This window comes from Silurus meridionalis, chromosome 5 (assembly GCF_014805685.1).
Source record: "Silurus meridionalis isolate SWU-2019-XX chromosome 5, ASM1480568v1, whole genome shotgun sequence".
In the NCBI taxonomy this organism is placed as follows: domain Eukaryota; kingdom Metazoa; phylum Chordata; class Actinopteri; order Siluriformes; family Siluridae; genus Silurus; species Silurus meridionalis.
Window position 1 is genome coordinate 9,406,630 of NC_060888.1, and position 26,499 is coordinate 9,433,128.

A 26,499-nucleotide genomic window follows, 5' to 3' on the forward strand; every position below is an offset into this window, starting at 1 on the left:
ATATATATATATATATATATAATCTTAAACTCTAAATATAGAGTTGTATGAAGGAGATAATATATTATATAATATATTATATAAATAATAATTTGACATGTCAGGTTATTTTTCTCATGATATTAATCATCATTATCATCTTCATGATTGTTCAGGATGGCACCATGGATATATTCTGATGTGTTGGATGTAAATGAAGCTCCTGACCCATATCTGCATGATGTTATACATTTCACTGTTCGTGCATGAAGTGTGAAGAATTGCATGAATGAGCAGATGTACAGCTGTTCCTATTAAAGTGATAAGCAGCATGGTTATAATATTTATTATATTAATTTATTTAATATGTTATATTTGTATTTTTTGGGCAGTTGTGAGACGGCTGACCCGAAAAAAGACTGAGAACACATCTGGTTTGAAAGATTTTTTTGAAGGCTTTATAAAAAGGGGCAAACCTGTCTGGGATACAGTAGAGAAAAAAGAGAAGATCCTTCTTCTGCCTGACATAGTGCTGAAGCAAGAAAATCCTCAGCAGGAGTCCTTTAAAACGTGACATCAAATTATAGCAAGCAGCAGGATCGTTCCCATTTTGCTGAATTGAAGAATGTTATATTCACACACGCTTTAGAGATATTGTCATAATCAAACATGAACAACTTCACTTCATAAAATAAATAAACAGATAGATGGGGGGGAAAAAACAGTTTTCAGACCTGAAATATAATTTGATTCTTTCAGATTATTCAAATGATCTGTGTGTGTACTTTTCAGGTATTTATTGTGCAGTCCTTTTTAGAATTTTTTTTTCTTTTTTTGTTTTGCGGCTAGCTCATTCCATTTTCAAACAAGCACTGGCCCACAAGCTGAAAGAAAATTGAACAATAGAACCTGAAGCAATAAACCAAATCGCATTTCATGCATTAAATCAGACATCAGATGCAATACAAGGCAACTGCTAACTTAAAATAGAGGCATATCAAGTACCATATAAAAATACAAATACAAAATGAATATATAAAGGATTAGACTACTGAAACAATATATTATAAATTATAATATGCACTTCCTTTGATTATTGGTGTGTTTATTTTTATCTAATGCTTTATGCACTATATGGGCAATTTTGCCTCCAAAGTGTGCCTCCAACTTTAAGTCCTAAGTTTATGTCAGGAGTCCCAATACTTTTGTCCATATAGTGTTTATAGCTAGGGCCCAATCCAATCCAACTAACCATCCAAAATCAAGTGCAAAATAGGAATAGGAATAATGGATCAGACCACACGGGCCAGCCTTCACTCCCCACATGCACCAGTGAGCGTTGGCTACCCATGACCTGTCGCTGGTTCACCACTGTTCTTTCCGTGGACCACCTTTGATAGATAATGACCACTGCAGATTGGGATCATTCCACAGGAGCTGCAGTTTTGGAGATGCTCTGACCCAGACGTCTAGTCATCACAATTTGGCCCTTGTCAAACTCGCTTAAATTCTTACGCTTACCCATTTTTTCTGCTTCTAACACCTTAACTTGCTCACTTTCTGCCTATTATACCGCACCCACTAACAGGTGTCATGATGAGGAGATAATAGTTTTGTTATCTTGTTATTCACTTCACCTGTCGGTGGTCGTAAAGTTATGCCTGAGGAACAAGAGATTTTGTGAAGTGGTTAAAGGAAACTGAAGGCAGCCTTTGGAAAAACTCCCCATATATACAAAATATTTTTATTTTGTAAGTTTTCACTTTACTTTTAGGCTGTATGCGTTCTGCTCTCTTTCACTCTCTCCAAGGATCTTGTCTCTCTCCCCTTTTATCCCCACCTCTGCTTACTAAAACAGAGAACACTCATAATTAAAATTCAGCACAGGTGTACACTTCTTACCACTCACTTCCCACTGCTCCACCCTCAATTCACAAACGCTTCCGAAGCCCTACGCCTATAAGCTTCTTTTCTCAAATATCATTGTTCAGTGAAATAAAAAAGAAGCAGTTGACATTCATGGATTAAGTAAACATTTATTCCTTGTTTCAGAATGTTCTGATATACTGTAGGGTGCATGGTCAGCTACTTCCTCTGCTCCACGAGTTATCAGGTACGATGAAAACCGGTGGTCTGAGAAGGAAAATTGAACTGCACAGAAATGTGAGGTTGAGAGCCTGAATCGCTAAAGTGCTGCTGCATTGCTGGGAAATCCATTTAAGTTTAATAGTGTTTAACCTCCAACAAAAAAAAAATAACTTGGAATACTTATGTAAGAACTCAAGAGGGTCTTCTTAACCCTGAGCTCAGCAAATGGGGTCAAATCAACATAGCATCAGAAATAAACAATGATAAATGTTGTTTTTTTTTCCCCCTGTGAAATATGCAGAGGCCAAAACAGGATATTCTTCCGAGTTCAAGATAAGTTGATTGCAGAATAAATCCTGTTGTTTTCCAGCAGTGAAGGTAAACCGACATTATATAATATGGACCAAATATTCAGCATTTTCTAATTGCGCACAAATGTGTTGCACAAATGACTAATTATAATTGGTAATATTGTAAAATAAAACTATGCGAATATCAACAATTACACAAAAACACTACCATTGAAAAAGTAAATACATTTTATATATTATAATTTTATATACTAATACATTTTATATATACTAATACATATAATATAATATATTTTTATACTACTAATATATTAATATATATATATTAGGGGCAACCCCGAATAGTCAGATCTTTGCAGAGGTGATATGAAACGAGGATTGTGCCATTTTGGTCCTCATTGTCTGATTTTACGTAAAACTAACATTTTTCTCCAAACAAGTAAATATATAGCCGATTACAATAATGTTATAATAATAATGTTGTAATAATAGCACTGTATTGCTGTGCAAGGGGACTATTTGAAAGGTGATGGTGTGTAAACGCAGATAAGTAAAGTACTATTTGTGAACAGAGCTCGTCTTGAAACATGATTCCACCTCATATGAACCTGCACACTGCAAACTTGTTTGTGCGAGTAAAAATCAAAGTTAGTCAGCGTTATACAGGTCTGGTGCCAGGTATGTGATGTAAGTTAATAATCCATGGTGCTCAGCCCTTGCTGCGGGCAACAGCACAAAACCGCGAGAAAGAAGGCCATATCGAGCAGTTCAAAAGAAAAATTGTAGCTCGAGGCTAACAGTTGCACCAGCGATGTCTTTAGATTTTCAGCTATTTGTGGGCATTTGCTCAGGAATGATACACCCTATCCCTCCCCAAAGGTCCTAACACTCTCTGAGGACAGCTCGCATCATCCTGTTAACATCGAACCGATTTATTTACAGCGCTGCATGTGTGCTCATGCGAACAAGTTCACATTAATTAACACACTGGGAGGAGTTAATGGATAATTGAAGCTGTGATCTATCAGGACTTGCTGTGTGTGTGTGTGTGTGTGTGTGTGTGTGTGTGTGTGTGTGTGTGTGTGTGAGGTCCCCAGACTCCACTTTCAGCTCTAAGTGTAGTTTAAGCACATGCCATCTCTCATTTTTATTGCATCCCAACTTTAAAAGGGCACACAAAGTGCAATGGCAAGGCACTGCCATTACACACCATTACTCTCTCTCTCTCTCTCTCTCTCTCTCTCTCTCTCTCTCTCTCTCTCTCTCTCTCTCTCTCTCTCTCTCTCTTTCTTTCTCGTTCTCATGTGCACTCGCTTTTATCTCTTCCTCTCACTCGTTCTTTAGATCCATGCTCTTCTTCCGCCATGCTGATTCAATCTTTAAATTCAGCCAAATTATTTGCGTATGATAGATAAGTAAGAAATACACCAATATACTTCTTTGGTGAGTGTGTGTGTGTGTGTGTGTGAGAGAGAGAGAGAGAGAGAGAGATAAAGAAGCAATCATACATGAATGTGTGAGAGATAAAAACAGTGTTAGAAGGCACAGCTCTGAGTTTGTACCGTGCTTTTAGATCAGACTCGTGTCTCGTCTGATTAATAACCGGACACTTCGTACCATCTATCACCATCACCCTAGCCGTAATAAAATGCACGTTTTAAACCGAACGCCATTTTGGCCCCCGTCTCTTGCCAAAGCGTGACCGTGTGACCCAGTAATTGCTTGATGATTTATTCATCGGTTAATGGCTCAGTTAAACCCGACGCTTTTGTTGAGCGAGAAGGATTTATTGGCCAGTCCTTGGAGCGGCTCTGTGCGTCCTGCAGTGTCTGGAACAAAGCGGCGGATTTTTTTAATCTTAGCATGCCGCTCTCAGGGCTCCGCTGGACCTCCACTTGTCTAGATATGTCAAAATATCTAAAGTCATCACCCTGTCCTCAGGACATGATATAGACTTTGATACTTCATGTTGCTGTCGAAGTATTTATAAAACAGCAGGGATATGTGATAATCCAATCTAAAATATATGAAATATAAAATATTTAATAAAGAAAAGGCACAAACAATGAGGATTTTGTGATATTTGTTTATTGATTCTGCTGCAGCAGATTGGCGTTCACACATTTATGTAGTATAACTGTATGTGACTTAATACTGTAGTGTTCACACACTCAAAAGAGTCTAATAGTGATTAAGCATATAGTAGGGCCTTTAATGTGCTGAATAAGAATAGAATCTAAAGTGAGACTGTGTCTGTCTGTCTGTCTTACTGTCCGTCCGTCTGTCTGTCCGTCCGTCCGTCCGTCCGTCCGTCCGTCCGTCCGTCCGTCCGTCCGTCCGCCTGCCTGCCTGCCTGCCTGCCTGCCTGTCTGTCTGTCTGTCTGTCTGTCTGTGCTGCCATTCTATAGCAGTATATACAAACAAAATTCTGTCAATTAAAAGCTAAATAAAGCAGACACATTATGCCAAATGATCAATAACGCAAGTCTTTTCATGAAATTATAATAATGGTTTCCTGTTCTGAATTGATCATGTACAATAAAATAGTTTTCTTTTTAAGCTGAATACACATGGTATTTAATTTCAGTATTTAGCCAAATCTGGATTTCCTAGAAAAGTGTGACATTTGGATTCAGGTTGTGTAATAGAAGCACAGATGATGCCCCCAGTAATCTGAAAAGAGCATTTATTTAGGGCCTGTACTTTTTGGTATGATGCCATATTGCATCATCCTGGTTAGCAACAATACTCACTAAATTCTTCATGCGCTCATCATCAGTCGAGTCACATACAGTCTGGACAGACACAGGTTCTAACCTTATCACCTTGAGATTCATGACAGAGTAATTGTGTAGTAAATCAGTAAGTGCAATCGTCAGAACGTACGTTAAAGGACATTTATTTTGTTTTTTATTCTATTATGTTCCTATTATCGTAATGCTGTTTTTTCTCTTTGTCCTCTGCTGCCTGCTCTCAGTCGGGGAAAGATAGAAGAGTTTGTGCTGTTAGACCTCGGGTTTATGGCCGAGCTCTTTTACAGCCGTGTGATCGATGACTCTGTCCTCTTTAACCAAGAATTCAAAGGGTTTTCTTTCTCACAAAGCTGTATAAGGGGAATAACTATCATTTTAGTCTTGTGACAGACATGGGGAATTGTTGTTTCAAAGACAGGATGTTTTTATTCCTTCGTACAGCTGGGCAGTATGACAGTATCAATAGCGTTATATATTTACCACCTTTAATCTGCACCTTCCTGGGGTTTATGGGTATGGTCAGGTGTCAGAGCCTTTATAACTCCATTGTAACACATTGTACACACATTTTTACTATAGAGGTTTACTATAGAGGTATATAAAGTTTTTTTTAGAAAAAAATCTATACTTTGTTGTATAAAACACTGTTCAATTGTCGCTTTATTGGTAAAACCTTTGCAAAACTACATCATTATGGAGTACTGTGTATTGTTAATATCTCAATACAAGGAGGGGTTGATTTGATGACAGCAGCGTCTTTCATGTTTCTCATTCTGATTTGTTTTTCTTGTCAATGGAAACACATTAAAAAAGTGATGATTCCGTGGGGAAATATTTCTTTAGCATTTGGATGGACTCTCCAATGTGTCACTTTTTGAGGCCAAGTTATTGTATAACTATACAACAAAAGGTAATAAAGTCAATCCAGGGTTATTGAGTTAATAAAATAAAAGAACTGATTTCAAGGAGGGGAAACTGCATTTTTTTTTGCGACATACTCCCCTTCTACATTTATACACCTATCCCAGGGTATAACTAATTTCTGGAAAGATTCGGCATAGCAAGATTTGTCAGTATACTTGAACCATCCTTGGACAGCCTGCTTCACTTTGTCATCAGGGAACCACCATGACCGGGATCGTCACTCACGGACGTATGGCCACCTTTCAAACGTTTACACAATTCAAATATCCTAATACGGCTGAGCGTTTTTATTACCATACTGTGCTTGAAGTCTTCTGAAGACTTTTATCGCTTCATCACCACATGCTATTCCATGCACGCACTAACATTGTTGTCTGGCATCTTGATTAACGTTCTCTGGACCGTCCCGCAACATGTGCGCCACCTATCAGTAATATGACACACCAGCCACACTAGCATCCATTTTTATACCTGTAAATATAAAATTCCCAGGTTGATTTAAATACCCCTTGTATATGGACAAAAGAACTGGAACACCTGCCTTTTCCAGCCATTTGTTGTTCTTCCCCAAACTGTTAACACAAAGTTCGAGGCACACAAGAAGTATTTGAGTCTTTGGGTGCTGTAGAATTCAATTTTCCCTTCACATTAGCTTGTTTCAGCATGACAATGCCCCTGTGTACAAACCAACTTGATGGATTGGCATGGAATAGCTTAAATGGCTTGTTATAGAGCTCAAACCTCAGCCCTACTATAGACCTTTGGGATGAGTTGGAATGCTGACTGCACCCCAGTCATCCTCACCCTACTTTAGTACCTGATTTTATGAATTCCCTTGTGGCTGAATAAGCAGAAATCTCCAAAAATGCACTCTAAAATCTAGTGAAACATCTTCCCAGGAGGTTGGAGGTTGTTCTAACTTGATTCATGCAGAGTCCATAATATTAAATTACATTTTAAATGCAATTTGACTGGTTATTTCCAATTATCTTTTGTTGTTATATACTTTAATAATCTATAATCTAATACTCTCTATACTTCTGTCAAACCTCTCTCTCTCTCTCTCTCTCTCTCTCTCTCTGTGTGTGTGTGTGTGTGTGTCCCAATATTTGGTTTTATAAGAGTCTGCAGTTGTTTCTGGGTCTATTTTCCCCTTTGTCTGTGGGTGTGTGTGTAGGTACGTGTGTGCGTGTGTGAATATGTCACCTCAGACATGTCTGGTTTTCAGATTTATTGTGTTTGTATGTGTGTAAATATTTCACCTCTGACACCTCAGGTTTGCTGGTTAATTTGTCTGTGTGTGTTTGCTTGTGCACACCTGTGTACGTCTGCGACTGTGTATATGTTTTTGAGTATTTCACCTCAGACACCTTAGGCTTGCTGTTTCATTTGTGTGTGATTGTATGTGTGATTGAATGTGTGTGTGTGTGTGTGTGTGTGTGTGTGTGAGTGAGTGAGTGAGTGAGTGAGTGTGTGTTTGTGTACTGGTCCATATGTCTGTGTGTGTTTGCGTGTGTGTGCGTATGTGTTTGTGTATGCATGTATGTGTATGTCTTTGTGTGCACCTGTATGTGTGATATGTGTGTGTCAATATTTTACCTTAGCCCCCTCAGGTTTGCTGGTTCATATGTCTGTGTGTGTTTGCATATGTCTTCGTGTGTACACCTGTATGTGTGATATGTGTGTGCCAATATTTTACCTTAGCCCCCTCAGGTTTGCTGGTTCATATGTTTGTGTGTGTTTGAGTGTGTGTGCGTATGTGTTTGTGTATGCATGTATGTGTATGTCTTTGTGTGTGCACCTGTATGTGTGTAATGTGTGTGTCAATATTGTACCTCAGACACCTCTGGTTTGCTGGTTCATATGTGTTTGAGAGTATGTGTGTACATGTGTGTGTGTGTGCGTATGTGTGCATACATGTGTGTGTGTGTGTGTGCGTACATGTGTGCATACATGTGTGTGTGTGTGTGTGTGTGTGTGTGTGTGTGTGTGTGCATGCATGGGTAAATGTTTTACCTCAGGTTTGATGGTTCGTATGTGTGTTTGTGTATGGGTGTGATTTAATGTGTGTATGTGTGTGCGAACATGAGAGCACGTGTCTATACATGTGTGTGTGTGTGTGTGTGTGTGTGTGTGTGTGTGTGTGTGTGTGTGTGTGTGTCTTTCAATATTTTACCTAAGTCACCTCAGGTTTTCTGGTTCATATGTGTTTGAGAGTATGTGTGTACATGTGCGTGTGTGTGTTTGTGTGTATGTTTGTGTGTGTGTGTGTGAATATGGCGTGTCATCTCAGTAATTTTCATGCATTCATCATTATTACATGGTGCCGGTATCCATCAGCAGAGCAGTTAAACAGTGACATCAGTCCCTAATTTATGTCATTGCTAATATTTGTTCTTGTGCTTTAAACGTGAACACGTGAAGGCTGCGCTTTGAGTGCACTTCATTTGTTTTGCAGACGGACCAGCAGTACGCCAACAGCGTCGCTGACAACCTTAAGCGCCTGTAAGTACACTCCTTTCTTTCCCTCCATTTTTTATTATTGCTTGTTATTGGTGTGTGTATATCTGTCTGTGTGTCTGTAGTTTCCCTTTTGGAGCCTCAGGAGAAGTTTGTGGAGCCACACACACACACACACACAACACACACACACACAACAAGTACCAGGTGACTTCACTCTCCTCTTTTGGGCCTTTGTAAAAATGAGTGCAGGGAGCAAAGCAGGATAACAAGAGAAAGAAGGAACGAGTGTGCTGAGAGGCCATCGCTCCCAAACCATTTTCTCTCTCTGTTAGAAAACTGCTTATTCCTGGCATAATAGCACATAGCACAGTAGGGTGTGTCTGTGTGTGTATGGAGCTGTAGTTTGTGTATGTGTGTGTTATTTTCTCACACCGTGCATGGCATATTTGTAGGATTATGTGTTTTGAATTTTCCAGATGTGAGTACATCTGCTATGAACAGAAAACCCAATACGACAAATTCACATCAACACACAAACCCACACACATTCACACCCACAGATTACTGCATTTTTAATGTGGAAGAAAAAAAGTTACATATATTTCTTTGCTATCTCATTCGTGTAGCAGCTGTTTTTTTATTGTGTGTAATTTCTGCATTATAGTATTATAGGCGCTATAGTAGTTTAGTACAGCACTGAATTATTGATTTTAATTGGTCAGGTGTTGAATCCTTTTTTTATAACAGCAGTTGACTGTTGTGATGGTTTATAATAATGTGTCTTCTTCCAATATGTTATTGTTTTTATAGTCACACCCATAATTTATTGATTAATTATGGGTTAGATAGATAGATAGATAGATAGATAGATAGATAGATAGATAGATAGATAGATAGATAGATAGATAGATAGATAGATAGATAGATAGATAGATAGATATCCAAATTGAAAATACAGCAATGAAATACACTTATATAGACGTTGTATGCAGTTGTATAGGAGAAGCTTCACATAAATTTATATAAAAGCATGTGCAGTTGTTTATACTGAACAGTTTCTGTGAGGAAATGTTTATTTAACATCTATTGACGGAGGCTCCAGCTGGCAGTGCTTTGTAACAAGCTGTATTTTAAAGTTTTTAAGGGAAAGTCAAGAAAAAGAAGAGACTTGTGTGGGGAACAGCTGTTTCCAGCTGCTTGAACATCCTTTAGAGCAGGAACCATCATGTTTCGTTTGTTAACAATCCAAAATGAAAGAAAAAAAACACTTGGAGATGTTTTGTGATAGGCTGTACGACATGTAATACATACTCATAGACTCTCTGCTACTTATGTGTGGAATGAACTCCACACTGTGCTGAGAACATTCGCTAGATATTACGGATGACTGTGTTATTTAACTGCTGCTTGTTTTTGTCATGCTGCATATCTTATGTTCGACCATATCCCAAAGGTTCTCAAATGGATTCAGATCTGGAGGCCACTGAACAACACAGATCTCATTCTACTTATGCAGCCTCTATGTACCAAAAAAACCTTCCCCACACCATTATGCCACCTCCACCAGTCTAAAACAGTGATGCAACAAGGAAGCTTTGATGCTCACTGTAGCCTCCAGGTAATGTTTATGCCTAACAGGCTTGTAGCTTGATGTGGTATTCTACAGATGTAGCCCATCTGCCCCAGGGTTTAATGTTTTGTGCATTCTGAGATGCTTTTCTACTCAACACTGTTGCATTGTGCTTCTCTGAGTTGTTGTAGAACAGATTGAACCGGTGTTGACCATTTATGTCTGGCCTTTCTCATCAGCAATGCTTTCTATCTGCAGAACCTCTGCTTCCTGGATGTTTTTTTGTTTTGTTTTTAGTTGTTTGCAGGATTCAGGGTGAGCTTTAAAAGGTGCTGTATGTAAGAAACCCAGGAGGTTAGCGCTTTCTGAAACATACTGTATATATTATGTCTACCTAAAATGTACATATTAGGTGCAGTACCAAGATGAACAAAATTTCCAAAGACTATATAAAATTTAACTGTCTACAGGAGGGCAAAGTATTGACAAACTTGGTTCCTATTGCATCATGCCATTAGTGTTGGTCAGTGTGTACAGTAACTCATAAAAGGATGCTCCACAGGTGCTCAATAGGGTTCAGGTCTGGAGACAACTTGGCCACTCCATAACCTTTACCATAAGTAAGACAGTTGACATCTTGGTGGTGTGTTTGGGATCGTTATCATGTTGAAAAACTTCTGTTTGGTTCAGTTTCTGGAGGGGGGGCATCGTCTTCTGCTACAGTATGTCAGAGTGCATGTTGGAATCCATGTTTCCCTCAATGAACCACAGCTCCCCAGTACCAGCAGCCCTCATGCAGCCTCAGACCATGATGCTACCACCACCATGCTTGACTGTAGGCAAGAGACAATTTTCTTTGTATTCCTCACCAGGGCGTCACCACACATGCTGGACATTATCTGAGCCAAACAAGTTAATCTTAGTCAAATCAGACCATGGGACATGGTTCCAGTAATTCATTAAACATAATTAAACATGTTGTCTTCAGCAAACTGTTTTGTTCCATTGTGCGGTGTATGGTCTGAGCACTGACAAGCGGACCTCCCACCTCTAAAGCAACACTGGCAGCACTCATTCGTCTGTTTTTTGAAGCCAGTTTCTGCACCTGACGAAAAGCACTAGGACTCAACTCAACCAAAATGTTATTGTCCCTTATACTCTCTCTCTCTCTCTCTCTCTCTCTCTCTCTCTCTCTCTCTCTCTCTCTCTCTCTCTCTGTCTGTCTTTTCTCTAAATATTTCTGATCTTATTTCATTTAAGCACTTCATGGGGATGACTATCATTATTCAGCTCTGCCAAAGCAATATCTATTACACAACACCAAATAAAACACAATTAATATAAAATGATTGTTAAAAAAAAACAAAAAAAAAAACCCAACAACACTATAACACAGTACAGACTCTTTTTTCTTTTTCTCAGATTTCCAGCTGAAATTCAGTCAGGCTTGTTGGAGATCATTTCTCCATCTGTCCATTTCTACCCGGACTTCTCCCACCTCAAAGAGTCGTTTGGTGACCCTAAAGAACGAGTCAGGTAATAAAACTAAAGTGTGTGTGTGTGTGTGTTTGTGTAAGTGTGTATGTAGATGGAAGTTTGAGAGACTTGACTGACTGAGTGCATTTTGAGGTCTCAGGGTTTTGTCCTTGTCTGAATCAGTGACATGAACGTGTGCTACCTGCTTTGCCATTTGATTTAATGCCCCAGCGCACACCGGACCACGTTAGTGGTCATTGATATACACACACATACACACTCTCTCATTAACTCTCTCACTCTCTCTCTCACACGCGCACACACTCACTCACATGCTTTCCATTCTCTCTCACATACAGACAGCAGATTTACAGAGAGCAGAAAGGCATAGACAATAGCAGAGCTTACTGAACCGTAATAACCTCTATCACTCTCTGGTACTCCACTCTGTGCACGTATATACACACACACACACACACACACACACACACACAGAAAAATGTATAATCTTATAGATGATTCACAAAATACGTTAATGTTTGAAAAGAAATATAATACATTTTAGAACTTTCCTGATGGGAGTAGTTTAATTTTCTTATATATGTTCTCATTTGCTTTGTGTATATTTGAAGTAACTGTTTTAGATGTGGTACTGCCTACATTGTTTGTCCAAAAGTATCTGGACACTCGGCCATTGTTTCTTTTTTTAAAACACTTCCAGAAATATAATGCCCTGTGCATAAAGCGAGCTCCATGAAGACACAGTTGGCCAAGGTTGGCGTGGAAAAACTCAAATGTCCAGTCCAGAGTCCTGACTCTTAACCCTATTGAACACCTTTAGGATGAACTGGAATCTTGATTGCATGCCAGGCCTTTCCCATCTACCTTATTAATTTTACTTGAATAAGCACTAAAAACCTACATGCAAAATGCAGTGGAAAACCTTCCCAGAAGTTATTACAACAGCTGGGGGCAACTTAATACCCGTAGACTTGGAAAGGATTTAGAATGGTCAGGTGTCCACATACTTTTGTCAATACAGAGTTTGAGTTTATAGAGTGTATCGGTTTAATGATACTTGCGTGATTCTGTACTAGAAATGGGCAAGCTGCGTGTGGCAGGGTATGTGAACGCAGGGCCATTCAGCACGCACACACACACACACACACACACACACACACACACACACACACACACACACACACAAAAACACACACGTATACATATTTACACATATCTCATATTTATGATTTCTCCCAGACAATACCTAAAAGATTTCTTTTTTCTCATACTTCTTTATTCACATTTCAAAAATGACCAAATACAGACCCATGTTTCTAGATCTCTCTCTTTTTCTCTCACACACACACACACACACACACACACACACACACACACACACACACACACACACACACAAAGCCAGCAAATTCCGTCAAGAGAGCACGATGAGCAAATCAATCTGTGATTGGCCAGGCAGCACCAATCAATCAGCCAACAAGCAGACAGATGGATCAATAACAAATCAGCAAGAAGGGAGAGAATCCATTGTACATAAGCACACGCTGTATTATTTTTTTCTTTTTTGCTTTGCGCTGCCTAAGGACTATGTGCTTACCTGAAAGCTATTGAGTTTGATTGCAGTTTCTGTATTGATCACATTTGGTTCTTCTTCGTAGCTTCATTTAAAGCAGGTAGGAAAGTAAAAAACACTCGAGTTGTATCTTGGTTTGGACTGAAGTGATTTTGCTTTAGTCTAAATCCAATGAACCTAAACTATCAGGCTAATGAATACAGTATATTTTAGTAATACAATATATAGCTAGAAGTTTGTGGACATTTTCAATTGCTTTATGTATAATTGTGTAGATTTCAGTTAATAAAACTCAGAGATCCACATCTGTTCCAGCATGGCAGTGTGCCTATGCACAAGCTCCATTGAGACATCGTTTGCCAAGGACGAACTCAAGTGTCCTGTACAGAGCCCTGACCTCAACCCAACTGAAAACCTTTGGGATGAACTGGAACATTGACCACGTGCCAGGCTTCCACACCCAACATCAGTGCTTTTACATTACTGGCATTTGACACATGCCCTTTTCCAGAGCGACTTACATTTATCTCAGTCATAGAACTGAGCAGCAATGGGGTTGAGGGCATAGCTTATGGGTGCAGGAGTGTCAGCTGGTGTGGCTGGGATTTGAACTCATGATCTTTAGATTTAAAGTCCAATACCTTAACTACAAAGCTAAAAACCCAAGGTAGGACCTGTGTCTGACCTTACTTGTCTTACTTGAATGAGCAAATCTCCTTAGCGACACTTCAAAATCTATTGGTAAGCACTCTCAGAAGAATGAGGTTTTTATAACAGCAAATGGGTACTTATGATTGTGATGGACAGGTGTCCACAAACATTTGCTCATATAGTCTATCTGTTATAGTAATCTGCAGTAATATACAATTTTATTTATTTATTTTTTGCTTGCTAGAAGGTTTTTCTTTTTTTGTTATTCTAATGTTAAGTTACAAACCTCAAATTCTAGATTGTCCATATTGGTTACAAAGGTTTGGAGTGACCAGATCAATTTCCCAGTAAGCAGGAAGTGTAACAGTGACACCAGCACTGGTGTCAGAATTAGAGGAATCATTGTTTATTGTCACAGACTACATGATGTAAAGAGTGTCTGATTTGGGAAGGAAAAAAAGATTTCCAACTATGTATCTATTTAACATTACACAGAATTTTTTTTTTTAAATAATGAACCAGGTTTCTGTGGAAAATATCATCAAGACCAACTTTTAGAGGCAGAACAAGTATCTGTTTAATGCCCTTGAGGAGCCTAAAAGGCACTTATGAATAAAACGTGATTATTTTTATAACAGAAGAATTGTCACAAGCTCTTCAGCAACCCACCACAGATTTCCATTAGTAACACCACACTATACTTAAGAGAATTTATGCCATTTTTATATGAAGACAAATCAAAACAAAGGAGTTCTTTCTTGAAAAAATGAGTTGCTGTTAGTTTTCTGCACAACCTGTTTTATTGCTAACATCATAGCAATTTGTCAACTATTCTGTTTTAACGAAAGACAAATTTTGTATTACATCAGTTACAGGTGGTCCCAAACTTATGAAGGAGATGTGTTACAATGACCCCATCAAACTTAAAACTATTGTAAGTTGAGACATAGCCTAGCCTACCCAACAGTCTAAAACAATGGTGATCAGTATGGGATAGTACTTAATAATTGAACAATTTACTATAGATAATTTGGCAAAACCAAGCAATTAAAAGTACTGTAATGTATAAACTATACCAGCGTTCTCCAGCCTAGTGGAGTGGTAGCTTCAGTGGTTAAGGCGCTGGGTTACTGATCGGAAGGTTGGGGGTTCAAGCCCCGGTATCGCCAAGCTGCCACTCTTGGGCCCTTGAGCAAGGCCCTTAACCCTCTATGCTCCAGGGGAGCCGTGTCATGGCCGACCCTGCACTCTGACCCCAGCTTCTAAGCAAGCTGGGATATGCGAAGAACAAAATTTCACTGTGCTGTAATGTATATGTGACAAATAAAGGCTATTCTATTTTATTCTAACCTGGCACCACGGACCAGATTTATGTCAGACAATATTTTCACGGACTGGTCTTTAAGATGTGGCAGATAAATAGAACAAAATAAAATTATACGACCAGAATAAAAACTGGTATTTTCTAAATATAATAATAAAAGTGAATCCACTGTGTTGTTTTTTTGTTCATTTTGCTCGTTTGGGGGTTTGAATTTAGCAGTAATGTATTATGTGTTAGCGGCCGGAGCAGCACCTTTAAGAAGGTAGTGGATGGAGGTAAGACATGAGACCGAGGCATCTTGACATGCATCAAGAGTGAGTCCTAGACAGATGTGGCAGAGAGAATCCAGTAATTTTTCAAAATAAAACATCGTTTAGAATAAGATAATAAATAAAACGGAAATATAGTCAGTTATGTATTCTTTCTGTGCGGCCTGGTACCAATTGACACCTGGACCAGTGCTGGTCCACTCACCCGTTCGTGAGTGGAGGGCAGAGCCTGATGAAACGAGCGGTAAGAAGCACACCTGAAAGCTGATGAGACTAATGTGCTCTGTTTCAGTGTTTGGTGGGGCTAATAAAATGTAGAGCGACTAAGGCTAAAATTGGGCTTTAAAACACCAAAAACACAACTGAGATGTATCGACCACTGTCGAGAGTAAGGCACCTCACAAGGCAAGAGATGTGTACATCCTGGCAGTGTCCCAGGACGCAAAATTTTACAATTTTGTTGTATCGCTATCATTGTAAGATCATAAAATCATAAGTCGAATTGTTGTAACTTGGGGACAACCTGTATTCAGGTTTACTGATGTGGAACATTCGTGGACATGGCAAAAATGACAAACAGACGTTTTCACACGTTCTCACTAGCTTCTCGCTTGAAATTAATAAAACAAAATGCATCATGCACCAAGTTCCCCAAGAAGCCACAACCTACAATCCCCAGACTTGAACACTTTCGTAAATTTCGTTATTATATTGAAAGTATCAAATATCATCTCTATTAAATAATTTCGAACACTTTTTACTACATAGTTAAGATTATTCAGACTGTCCACCTCTCACACTTCTGCAAATTATAGCCAGCACTACTCTCTGCCTGAGCTGCTGTTCCCAAACCCAACCAGATATAAGAATTTTTTCATGGCATAATTTCCTTTGTAAAATGACACCATGATGTTTCCCAGACAGACCAGACAGCTCATGCAATACTACTTCCTGAAAAAGGAGTTCTCCAAACCATACTAGTTTACAGTTATCCCTGAAAAAAAAAAAAAAAACACCCACATGAGAGCTCGAGTCAGAATCCGAACGTCTCCAGCAGCATAAACAAAAACCTGTCATAGTCAAGTAAGAATCTGTGACTTTATTATTATACTGGTGTCTCTCTGTGTGTATTGAAAAAAAAATTATAATATAAGGTTCACTATATTTGGTCACTTACAATTTTTAAGTTAATTTGTTATTCATTTAATTGTTATAATGGACTTTTAAAACTTGTGACGCTAATCTGATATTCCATTGGCTTTATGCAGTAGTTCAATACATAGGCTATGTAATGCTATAATGCCATTTCCTCTGTAGTCATAGTGAGCAGGAAGTCGTTTGGGATTCTCCTTAACTGTGTTTTGGAGGGATTTAAATAAAGAAATGCAAATTAGGTTTTGAAGTAAAGTATGCAGTACATGAACTATTCTAGTGCTACTGCTAATGCACTGCATTTATCAAGAAATATATAAAGAGATTCATATATAAATCGTTTTTTTTTGAGCATCTACACCAGAAGTTTCATAAAAAATTGACAAAAAAGGTAGTATCCTACTGTCAAGTAGCAGTTACCTGGGGACTCAGCAGCCAGCAACCCCCACAGCCTCCCAGTATGGTCGCTACACACTTCCTTGGTCTGAACCGCCAATTTGAGTTCAGATGTTCTCAGTTACTCACACAAACACCCACAAACTATAAAGGAGACTTCCTCTAACCATCTCATCGCAAAGTAAGTAAGACTGTCAGTCACTTGTTCCTAGACTTACGTTTTGGATTTCCAGTTTCCAAAATGTTTCAAGTTTTTGTATTTTTAGTTTTTGCCCCCTCGTCTATATTGACTACAGTTTTTGTTTTACGATTTGGATTTATGATTCTTTTTGATTTACGACTTTAATTGCATTTGTATCCACTTCCACAAGTTTCAATTTATGGCACTTACTTGTGCACTTGAGCGTGTATAAATTACTTGTTGTATAAAGAAAGAACAATTGGAATAAAATTCCTCCATTTTCAGTGATTTTTTTGTAATAATTAGTAAGTTTTCCAACAACAGGAAAGTTTTCAGGGCTAATGATTGTGTGGTGTGGTTTCATGTGACAAGATCAATTTTTTTTTGTTTAAGCTTCAAGAGAGACAAATTTATAGGCTGCTGAAGGAATGTTTGCTTGTAGCTGTGATCATTTTTGACATTTTTTAGAATATTAAATAATGTTTATTAGTTACTATAAAACTATTAACTAACTTTGACTGGTTTTCTTTAGATCATATTCATTGTGTATGGCATGTAAAAAAAACACACACTGCACAAATTTAATGAAACTTGAATATAATATTATATATATTATATATAATGCATATTCTTCTATATCTTTTTGCTTGGCTGCTAAAACATAAAAATTTCCCTTTGATAGTATCTATTTATCTGTCTTTCTGTCTATTGCATTAACTAAAGAAATACTCAGTAAGAAAAAAGAAACGACCCAAGCCGATATCCAGAAAAATCCAGACTTTTCATATTTAATTAAGATTGGCGTTGTATAAATGGGAGGATGGCTTGCATACTCTCTAGAGTGCTTCAAATAATTAGCTTCCTATGGACACATGCCCTTCCGCTTTTCTAACATGGTATTAAAAATGGAGTGAGCGATTTCGCCCGATAGTCTCATATGCAGTTAACTTGGGAGTTTCAACCTGTATGTGCTTTGTGTTATGGAATTTTGTGAGTGTTGCCAAATGAAAATCAGAGGTGCCTAATATGTGCCTGGGAATTTGCAGGTGCAAAGAATGTAGACAATAAAACTACAATAAATCATCACTTTTGTAAATGTGCCATATATTATTTGCTCATTTTTGCATTCACAAACTCGACTTTATTAAAAGATTGATAAAGGAGGCCCAGTGTTTGCTCTGTCAGTATACCAGTATTGGCGTATTAATAGGGCTGCAGCTATCGATTATTTTAGTAATAGAGTATTCTATAGATTAGTCCATCGATTAATGAGATAAGAAGTCCTTTTCCTTCATTAAAGAGCAATACTAAATATTCAAGAGAAAGGGCTCTTAAAATGAACAAATAATTTGTTGCCTCTTTAGAAAAATAATTCTTTTTATTGCTGAAATTGCATACAAGAATATATATGAAAACTACACCCATTTAGTGCATTTAATTGCCATATAACATAAAAATGCAAATACAATTAAATATATAAAATATTAAATTCAATTTGCAATTTCTTTAAAAAAAAAGATAGTAGAGAGTTTTCTTTATGTTTTAGTTTGAAATGATCCCAAACTTTGGAAAATTTCTTTTGTGTTCTTTGGCCTGAATCCTTTCCTCGCCACTTGCTGTTTTCTGTCCGTTTTCTCTCCTTCTCTCTTCCTCCATTTTTCATTCTGCAGCGTCTTTTGTGTTACCTGTTCAGGGGTCTGATTCATTAACATGGCGTTACGCACAAAACAAGACTCAAAGAGTGCATACCTCACTTTCCACCAAAAGTTGTGATGGTTAAAAGAACTAACCTGACAGGAGAAAGTGTGCACCTGGAAGTAAACTCTGAGCCCAACGTGAAAACACAGAAGGAAAGAAGGGGAATTGACGACACAGATACTGCGCAAACGGGGCTGGAAACTTGCGTACGCCACTTTTCACATAAGGTTGTGCACTTTTATAAATGAGACATAATGATCCGTGGGGAAACACAGTGCTCCGTGTGGAGTTCAATGGATTAATAATTTGCCTCGATGCTTTTTTTGTATTTGAATTACTCGAGTTACTTGAGGAATCGTTTCAGCCCTACATATTACTATTGAAATGTCACTTCTTAAATAAGTAAATCCTAGTAGATGTACACACAGGCTATATTCAGAGTTGTATTAAGTATTTGTATTGAGAAATTAATTCTGAAACTGAACACACACAGACCATAACACCATTTTGAATGTGCTTTTTTAACATCCCATTTAACATTCAGCCCACATTTGCTGCTATTATAATCTCCACTCTTCTGGGACGATGTTCCACTAGATTCTGGGGTCAGTACTCTCAGGTACTGATGTAGGGTGAGGAGCACTGGGTTGCAGTGGGCGTCTCAGTTCCTTCTGAAGGTGTTCAATAGGGTTGAGGCCACTTTTTCACTTCAACCCATGTAAACGATATCTTGATACTTAGCTTACTTTGTGCCATGCTGGAACAGGTTCAATTAAATGAAAAATTTTATACTAGAGGCTCATATACAATTGTGTGCCCCCAAGTTTGTGGTAGCAGTTTGGGGAAGAACCACATATGGCTGGAAAAGTCAAGTGTCTCAACACTTTAATCTATATAGTGTATTGTATATATTCAGGCCTCAAGCATAGCTACATACAGACTCAGAAGTTGTTCAGAAGTTGTTCGGGAGGCGTGTCTCGGTTCAGTCGTGCACGATTCTGACCTTGGACTTTTCCGCTCATTTGTCTTGTGTGATAATGTCTCAAGGCAAGAAATCAGTATTAAGTTCACTGCCCCTGTCTGAGAAGTTAATGTAACTCTAATACATCACACTAAAATAAAGTATACAGTATTAATGCATTAATAGTAAAGGAGAAGAATTCCAGAGGAAACTAACCCAGAGATCCTGAGGATATATATGTACTGTACAATAAATGCTTGGTCAGCTTATCCTTCTCACTATGCATTTTCTGTTTAAAAGGGTATGAGAGCTCAACAAGCTTAATGAAAACATCTGAATCATTTATTACCTCAACAAATCTGAACACTTTATGACTTTCTTAAATGTGATTTAGTATTTTGTGTCTATCCTATATGACTATCCTTCATATTTTTCAGGCCTAATGGTAGCTGTTGTGTTTGATAGCTGTGATGCTAATGCTATTGGAAAATACCCATCTCAGGCACATGCAATCAAATCCCAAAAAACCCTAAATGGTACACCAGGAAAACTGACTTTAGATAAGCTTTTCTGTACTTACAGACAAACAAATTCGAATGGTAATATTTAAAATTACATTAGAGGAAAATATGCAGAATTGGCGAGTGTACATTTTCTAATGTGTCCATGTGCATAGGTTTAGCCATCTGTTAGATTCAGATCTGTAGGTACTATATTGGTGTGTGTTTGTATGTGTGTGTGGTTTGGTGGATGTGTTTCTGAATCAATGCCCAGCTTTGCACAGTATGCTGACTGATTGATACCCTCCCCGGAGAGCTTGTCTTGCTATAAATGCGTGATTGCTGGTGAATGTGTGCAGATGTGAACGCTTTGTCGCCCAATCAACTCTCACATTGGATTTAACTTCATGTGTCTCCGCTTGACTCAACTGTGGCCCGTTACCTCACCGCTCAATTCAGTGCACCTGTCTTACTGACTGCTTCTCGGGAACTGACAATACAAAGGAGTGTTTCTTCTCAGAAATGTGATTTCACATGTAATTACTTCATTATTATTATATTTTTCCACTAATAATAATAGTTTCTACTACATTTACAAGAAATATTTTTTTATTTTCTGTTTCTTCCCATTTCCTGTGTTATATGACTCTTTCTTCATTGCATTCGTTTACAATTCCTAGACATACATAATATGGACAAAAGTATTTAATTTTTCTATCCATGTATGGTCCTTCAGCAAACTTGTTCCACAATGCTCTTGTGCACAAAACAACTATCTGACTATAAGATTCATGTGCTTTTTTAACTCCTCATTCAACATTTTATTTTTGTTGTTATAACAACATTTATTCACTCCGAACTAGATTTTGGAGTGTGCTTGTGTAGACATATCATCATTCAGTCACAATGGCTTTAGTTAAATCAGGTACTGTTAAAATTAATCCAAAAAGTGATTAGTACTGTTGATGTCATCGGTCTATAGCAGGCCATTCAAGATCTTTCCCTCCAAGCTATGTAAGCCATATATACTATACATGTAAATAGGCTTGTGCACAGGGGCTTTTTCATATCTGGATCATGTCTGGGTCTTGTAGTTCAAGTAAAGGGAAAATTTAATGCCTCTGCATCCAGAGGCTCATATACAAGTGTGTGCCTCCAACAGTTTGGGGAAGAACCACATATGGCTGGAAAGGTCAAGAGTCCCAATACTGTATATCTACAGTAAAGTGCAAGTAGTAATTTTTACAAAAACATTTTAAGGAAATGGATGCCCTAATAAGTGTGTGAAATATCTATCTATCTATCTATCTATCTATCTATCTATCTATCTATCTATCTATCTATCTATCTATCTATCTATCTATCTATCTATCTATGTGTCTGTCTGTCTGCCTGTCTGTCTGTCTGTCTGTCTGTCTGTCTGTCTGTCTGTCTGTCTGTCTGTCTGTCTGTCTGTCTGTGTATTGCATGCTTGTGTAAACCTTTACAAAGAATCCTGAATGTGTTTAATTTGTTTGAATCTTGGCTCAGTTCATAGCAGAATATTTTATTACTAACTCTAAACACAAAATAAATATATAGTAGTCAACTACTCAGTCGTTCTTTCTGCTCATCCATGAGCTGCATGTGTCTGTTTTCAATCTTGGGCTCACACTTTTTTTTTCAAGCCTGGTCTATGTTGCTCTTCCAGATGGCGAACCAAGCAGAACTTGGATTACTGCTTCTTGATGATGTATGCCCAATCCAAAGGCACTTACTATGTGCAGGTAAGCCTTTTTCCCCACACTCCGATCCTATTACACACCCCGGTTCCTTTATATGTGTTCTTGCTTGTACTTATGTGCACATGTGTGTGAATTACTTTAAAAGACCCAGGTTTGGTTCTAAAGCTTAACAAAAAGGTAGAAAAGATAGTAAAAGGGAAATGACTGTGATTTTGAAATATAAACGATGTAAAGCGGGCCATCAAAGCGTCAGCAGAGAGCTTGGTCATGCTGAATGCAGTTGAACTGCAGTGTTATTATATGAAGCGGAACAGATGGATGTGTTGAATGGGCTGTGCCGCACATGTGCTGAACAAAATAGGCACTGAAGAGCTAACTCCCTCTCCTCTTCATCGAAAGGAAGGCAGCAGCTGGTGTGTACGTGTGTATGTGTGTGTGTGTGTTTGTGTGTGCATGCACAAGTTGTCCAGGAAGCTTGTTTATTGATGCAGTTTTATTTTGTGTCACATGGCAGACTTTTCTTTCAGTCCCTTGAGAAATATAGTTCTGTTAGTCCTGCTTTAGGCGTGTGTCCCATGACCAGGGTTGGACAATGCTTGAGTAATTGTACTTCATTAATACTCTTAAGTATTAATTTAGAGTCAGAATCACAATGGGTTTAATTGCCAAGTGGACTCAGACACGCAAGGAGTTTGGAATCCTGTCTTGGTAACAGAATGATAAAAGTAATAATAATAATAATAATAATAACAACAATAATAATAAAAGATAGATACAAACGGAAACTATCAGGATGCCATGAACTGAGGTTATAATATGTATAAATGTGATGTGAAAATAGTGAAATATATATATATATATATATATATATATATATATATATATATATATATATATAGTGCAATATATATATGGTAATTTAAGTACAAAAATGCATCGAGGCATTGTCTGTTTCATTTAACTACACACGGAGCACTGTGTTTCCTTACGGACCATTATTACTGACACACCACTTGCTAAACTCTGAAACACTATGGACAGGTAAACACTTTGGAAGCCCTTTTCTGTCACAGGACGTTTACGACTTTTTTCTCGCAATTCTTATTTTTTTCTTGGAATTCAGAATTTATTTCTCGCAATTACGACTTTATTTCTCGCAATTACGAGTTTTTTTAGCCAATCGGCCAGCGTCACCCCCTCTGTAGTTCCAGAAAGTTTAACACATTAAAAATTAAATGGCTACAATCAATAGAATCGGCTGGTATCAAACTAAGCTTTTGATCCCTGGTGAGAACTCTAACAATCTAACAGTCTAACAATCAGCTCTGAACGAGACGATACAAGACAGATGAAGAAGAAGAGCCTCATTCATACACCAGCAGCTTTAAACTTAAGTCCGACAACATGGTTACCGGTAAATGCAAAAGAAAATGTTGGATCTTTACGAGAAATAAAGTTGCAATTGCGAGAAATAAAGTTGCAATTGTGAGAAATAAAGTTGCAATTGTGAGAAATAAAGTTGCAATTGGGGGAAATAAAGTTAGAATTGCGAGCAATACAGTCAGAATTGCGAGAAAAAAATGTGGCAGAAACAGGTTACCATACATCACAGAAGATACTGCAGAATAAAAAATGGAGGAACGGAGAGAAAACAACGATGGGCGAGGAGAAGATTCAGGCCAAAGATAAAAAAACTGAAAGTTTGGGATCATTTCAAATTAAAACATAAAGAAAACACTGTACAGTGCGTTTACCACATTTAAATGGAATATGGCAATTAGATGGGTTTTAGTTTTCACAGATATTCTTGTATGCAATTTTAGCAATAAAAATTTACATTTTCCTAAAAAGGAAACAAATTACTTGTTTGTTTTTATGAGAACCGTCTTATTTTTTCTTGCGTATTTAGTACTTATGTATAATAAAGAAAAAGTAATTTTTATCCCATTACTCTATTAATTGGTGGAATAATCAGTAGAACACTCGATTACTAAAATAATCTAAAGCTGCAGCCCTAATATATTATTCGCATATATCGTGATTAATTTTGCTGTATTTATGCAGTGCACCTTCTCATGCTACACAACATAGTTAACACTGTAGCTACCTGTGTGCCTCTGAATATGGATAAGTGACTTGAAGCACTTCAATACCCAAAGACTCGTATAAACCGAGACATCTCTCATCACCTCTACTGAGGCATAAAGTATTTTAAAACTGCCTGCTGTAACAAGGTTGCTTTGCTAATGTGAGGATAGGCTAGCACTGAAGACTGTAGTTAAAGTTAGCGGCTAAGCAGCAAGTCAAAATCCAGCTAATGCTAGTCATTGACATGGGGTTTTACTGTTGTATCATTAATTAGCAGGCCAGAGATGATGGGTTTCAGTTTTTAAATTTACTTAAAGACATTTAAAAGTAGCAGTTTATTTACTTAACTCAGCTTAGTTTCATTCTCCTTTTCCTTGAGGAAATATTAGTGACAATCCTTTAAATGATCTTTGCTATCCTGGCTGCATGGCACACAATTGATTTTGACATGGGGGAAAGTAAAAGTTCTTACTATAGTTCCTAGGTCACATAGAGTCGACTATTTTTGATTATTTTAGGGTGTTTTAGTTATCATTTTTGTATTATTCTTTAACTACTTAATTGTCCATAAGGCTAGTTAGCATGCTAAGGTACATAAAAAATGTTTTTCTTTTGTAAATTGTTAGCTAATTAAAATCTTCTTAGGTAGTGCTAAGTAACAACTTTTTGTTTACCTACGCTATATGGACAAACGTATACACAAATTTCTAGCCATACGTGGTTAATCGTAAAACCATTAAAACATGGATGGATTGTATTGGATGTCTTTGGACGTGAGAGCATTACAGTTTCCATTCGCTTAAGTCAGAAGATCCAAACCTGTCCCTGTGTGTCTGCTCCATGAAGATTTGGCTTACTTGAATTGGAGTGGAAGATCTTTAGTGGCCTGCTATAGAGCTCTGACCTCAACCCTATTGAACACCTTTGGGATTAATTAAACACTGACTAGACCCCAGGCCTCCTCACCCTACATCAGTGCCTGACTTTATTAATGCCCTTGTGGCTGAATGAGCACAAATCCCCACAAGCGCACTTCAAGATCTGGTGGAATATCTTTCCTGAAGAGTAGAGGTTATTCTAACAGCAAATGGGGACTAATGGTGAAATGTGATTTTCAAAAAGTAGCGTATTTTAGTGGTACTCATTTTGACAGTATGTAAATGAAATGGTATTCAGCCTCGTGAGTCCGTTCCATCCCATTTTTGGTCTGTGTACTTTTTTCCTGGCCCTGGAACAAACTCCTCCTCATTTTGTACAAATCTGCTCATCTCTGCTCTTTTTTAGAAGGTGCAACACATGAGGCACATGTCGTTTTAACAGTGGGCTGGGGCTGTTTAGACAGCGTTAATCTTTTCTTATCAAACGTAGTTTGCCTCAGAGGCAGTTGTGAGCTTTAAAAATAACAAACAGCTCTTTTAAATTCTAACTGTGGATACAAGGATCTGTTTTTGATCTGTGATTGATTCAGACTCGGGTGTGTTGATATTAATAAAATGATGGATGATATTTATAGTATGCAGATGATTTGGCTGACAAACACACACACACACAAACACACACACACACACACACACACACACACACACACACACACACACACACACACACACACACACACACAAAGGGATTTGGAGCATTTTTAAAACCCAGGGTAATTATTTCCTGTCCACAGGAAGTCGGGTATCTGGAGATTCAGATGTTACACTGAGCAGATGTTAACACACCCCATTCTGATCCTTGTGTGAACCTGCTGTGAAGCTACCGTATCCAGTTATTTGTTTTTAGGACTCGCCTACTTTTACTAGAAAATATTTATGAAGTGAATTCCGATGAAGCAAGAGAGGAGAGGAAAACTTGGCAAGGCCGTAAATATGTTGTTCAATGCTAAAGGCTTAGTCTTTTAGCGAATCACAGACGACACACTAGTAAAAAGCAACATGAACAGTAATAATATATAATATAGTGATATATAATGTCATATATAAATATAATATTAGTAGGTAAACATGAGGGGGAAAAAAAGAGAATACAAAATGAGTTTTGAAAAAAAAAAAAGATTTAATGATTTAGAGTTTATGGAGGAAAATCTGGGGAGAAAAAACAAGCATGAGAATATGTATATGAAGAATATGTATATGATTTATAATATGATGGAGCTTGTAAAAGTAAAAAAAAAAAAGAAAAAAAACTTTTTATGAAATTGTACATTCATGAGAGTAAAAAAATAAATATACCAAACATTAAGTAAGCTGTTTATAATGATTCCTAATATAATTCTATATTTGACAAAGATCTCTGAATAACTCGTGCAGATTCATGAAATGTTTGTATTAATAACATATGGATTGTGTAGTTACTGCAGTGGCACAGGTGCTGTTTTCCAAAGTTGTAGAAAAA

The 26,499-nt window shown here is 37.7% G+C and overlaps 1 protein-coding gene across 1 annotated transcript in view; it reads left to right on the forward strand.

Moving 5' to 3' along the window:
- mgat4b (alpha-1,3-mannosyl-glycoprotein 4-beta-N-acetylglucosaminyltransferase B) overlaps positions 1-26,499 on the forward strand; it is a 151,584-nt gene that overhangs the window by 87,172 nt on the left and 37,913 nt on the right. Inside the window, exons 5-7 of the mRNA XM_046849608.1 lie at positions 8,514-8,560; positions 11,511-11,624; positions 21,981-22,056. Coding sequence (XP_046705564.1) covers positions 8,514-8,560; positions 11,511-11,624; positions 21,981-22,056 — 237 coding nt within the window. The remainder of the gene's footprint in view (positions 1-8,513; positions 8,561-11,510; positions 11,625-21,980; positions 22,057-26,499) is intronic.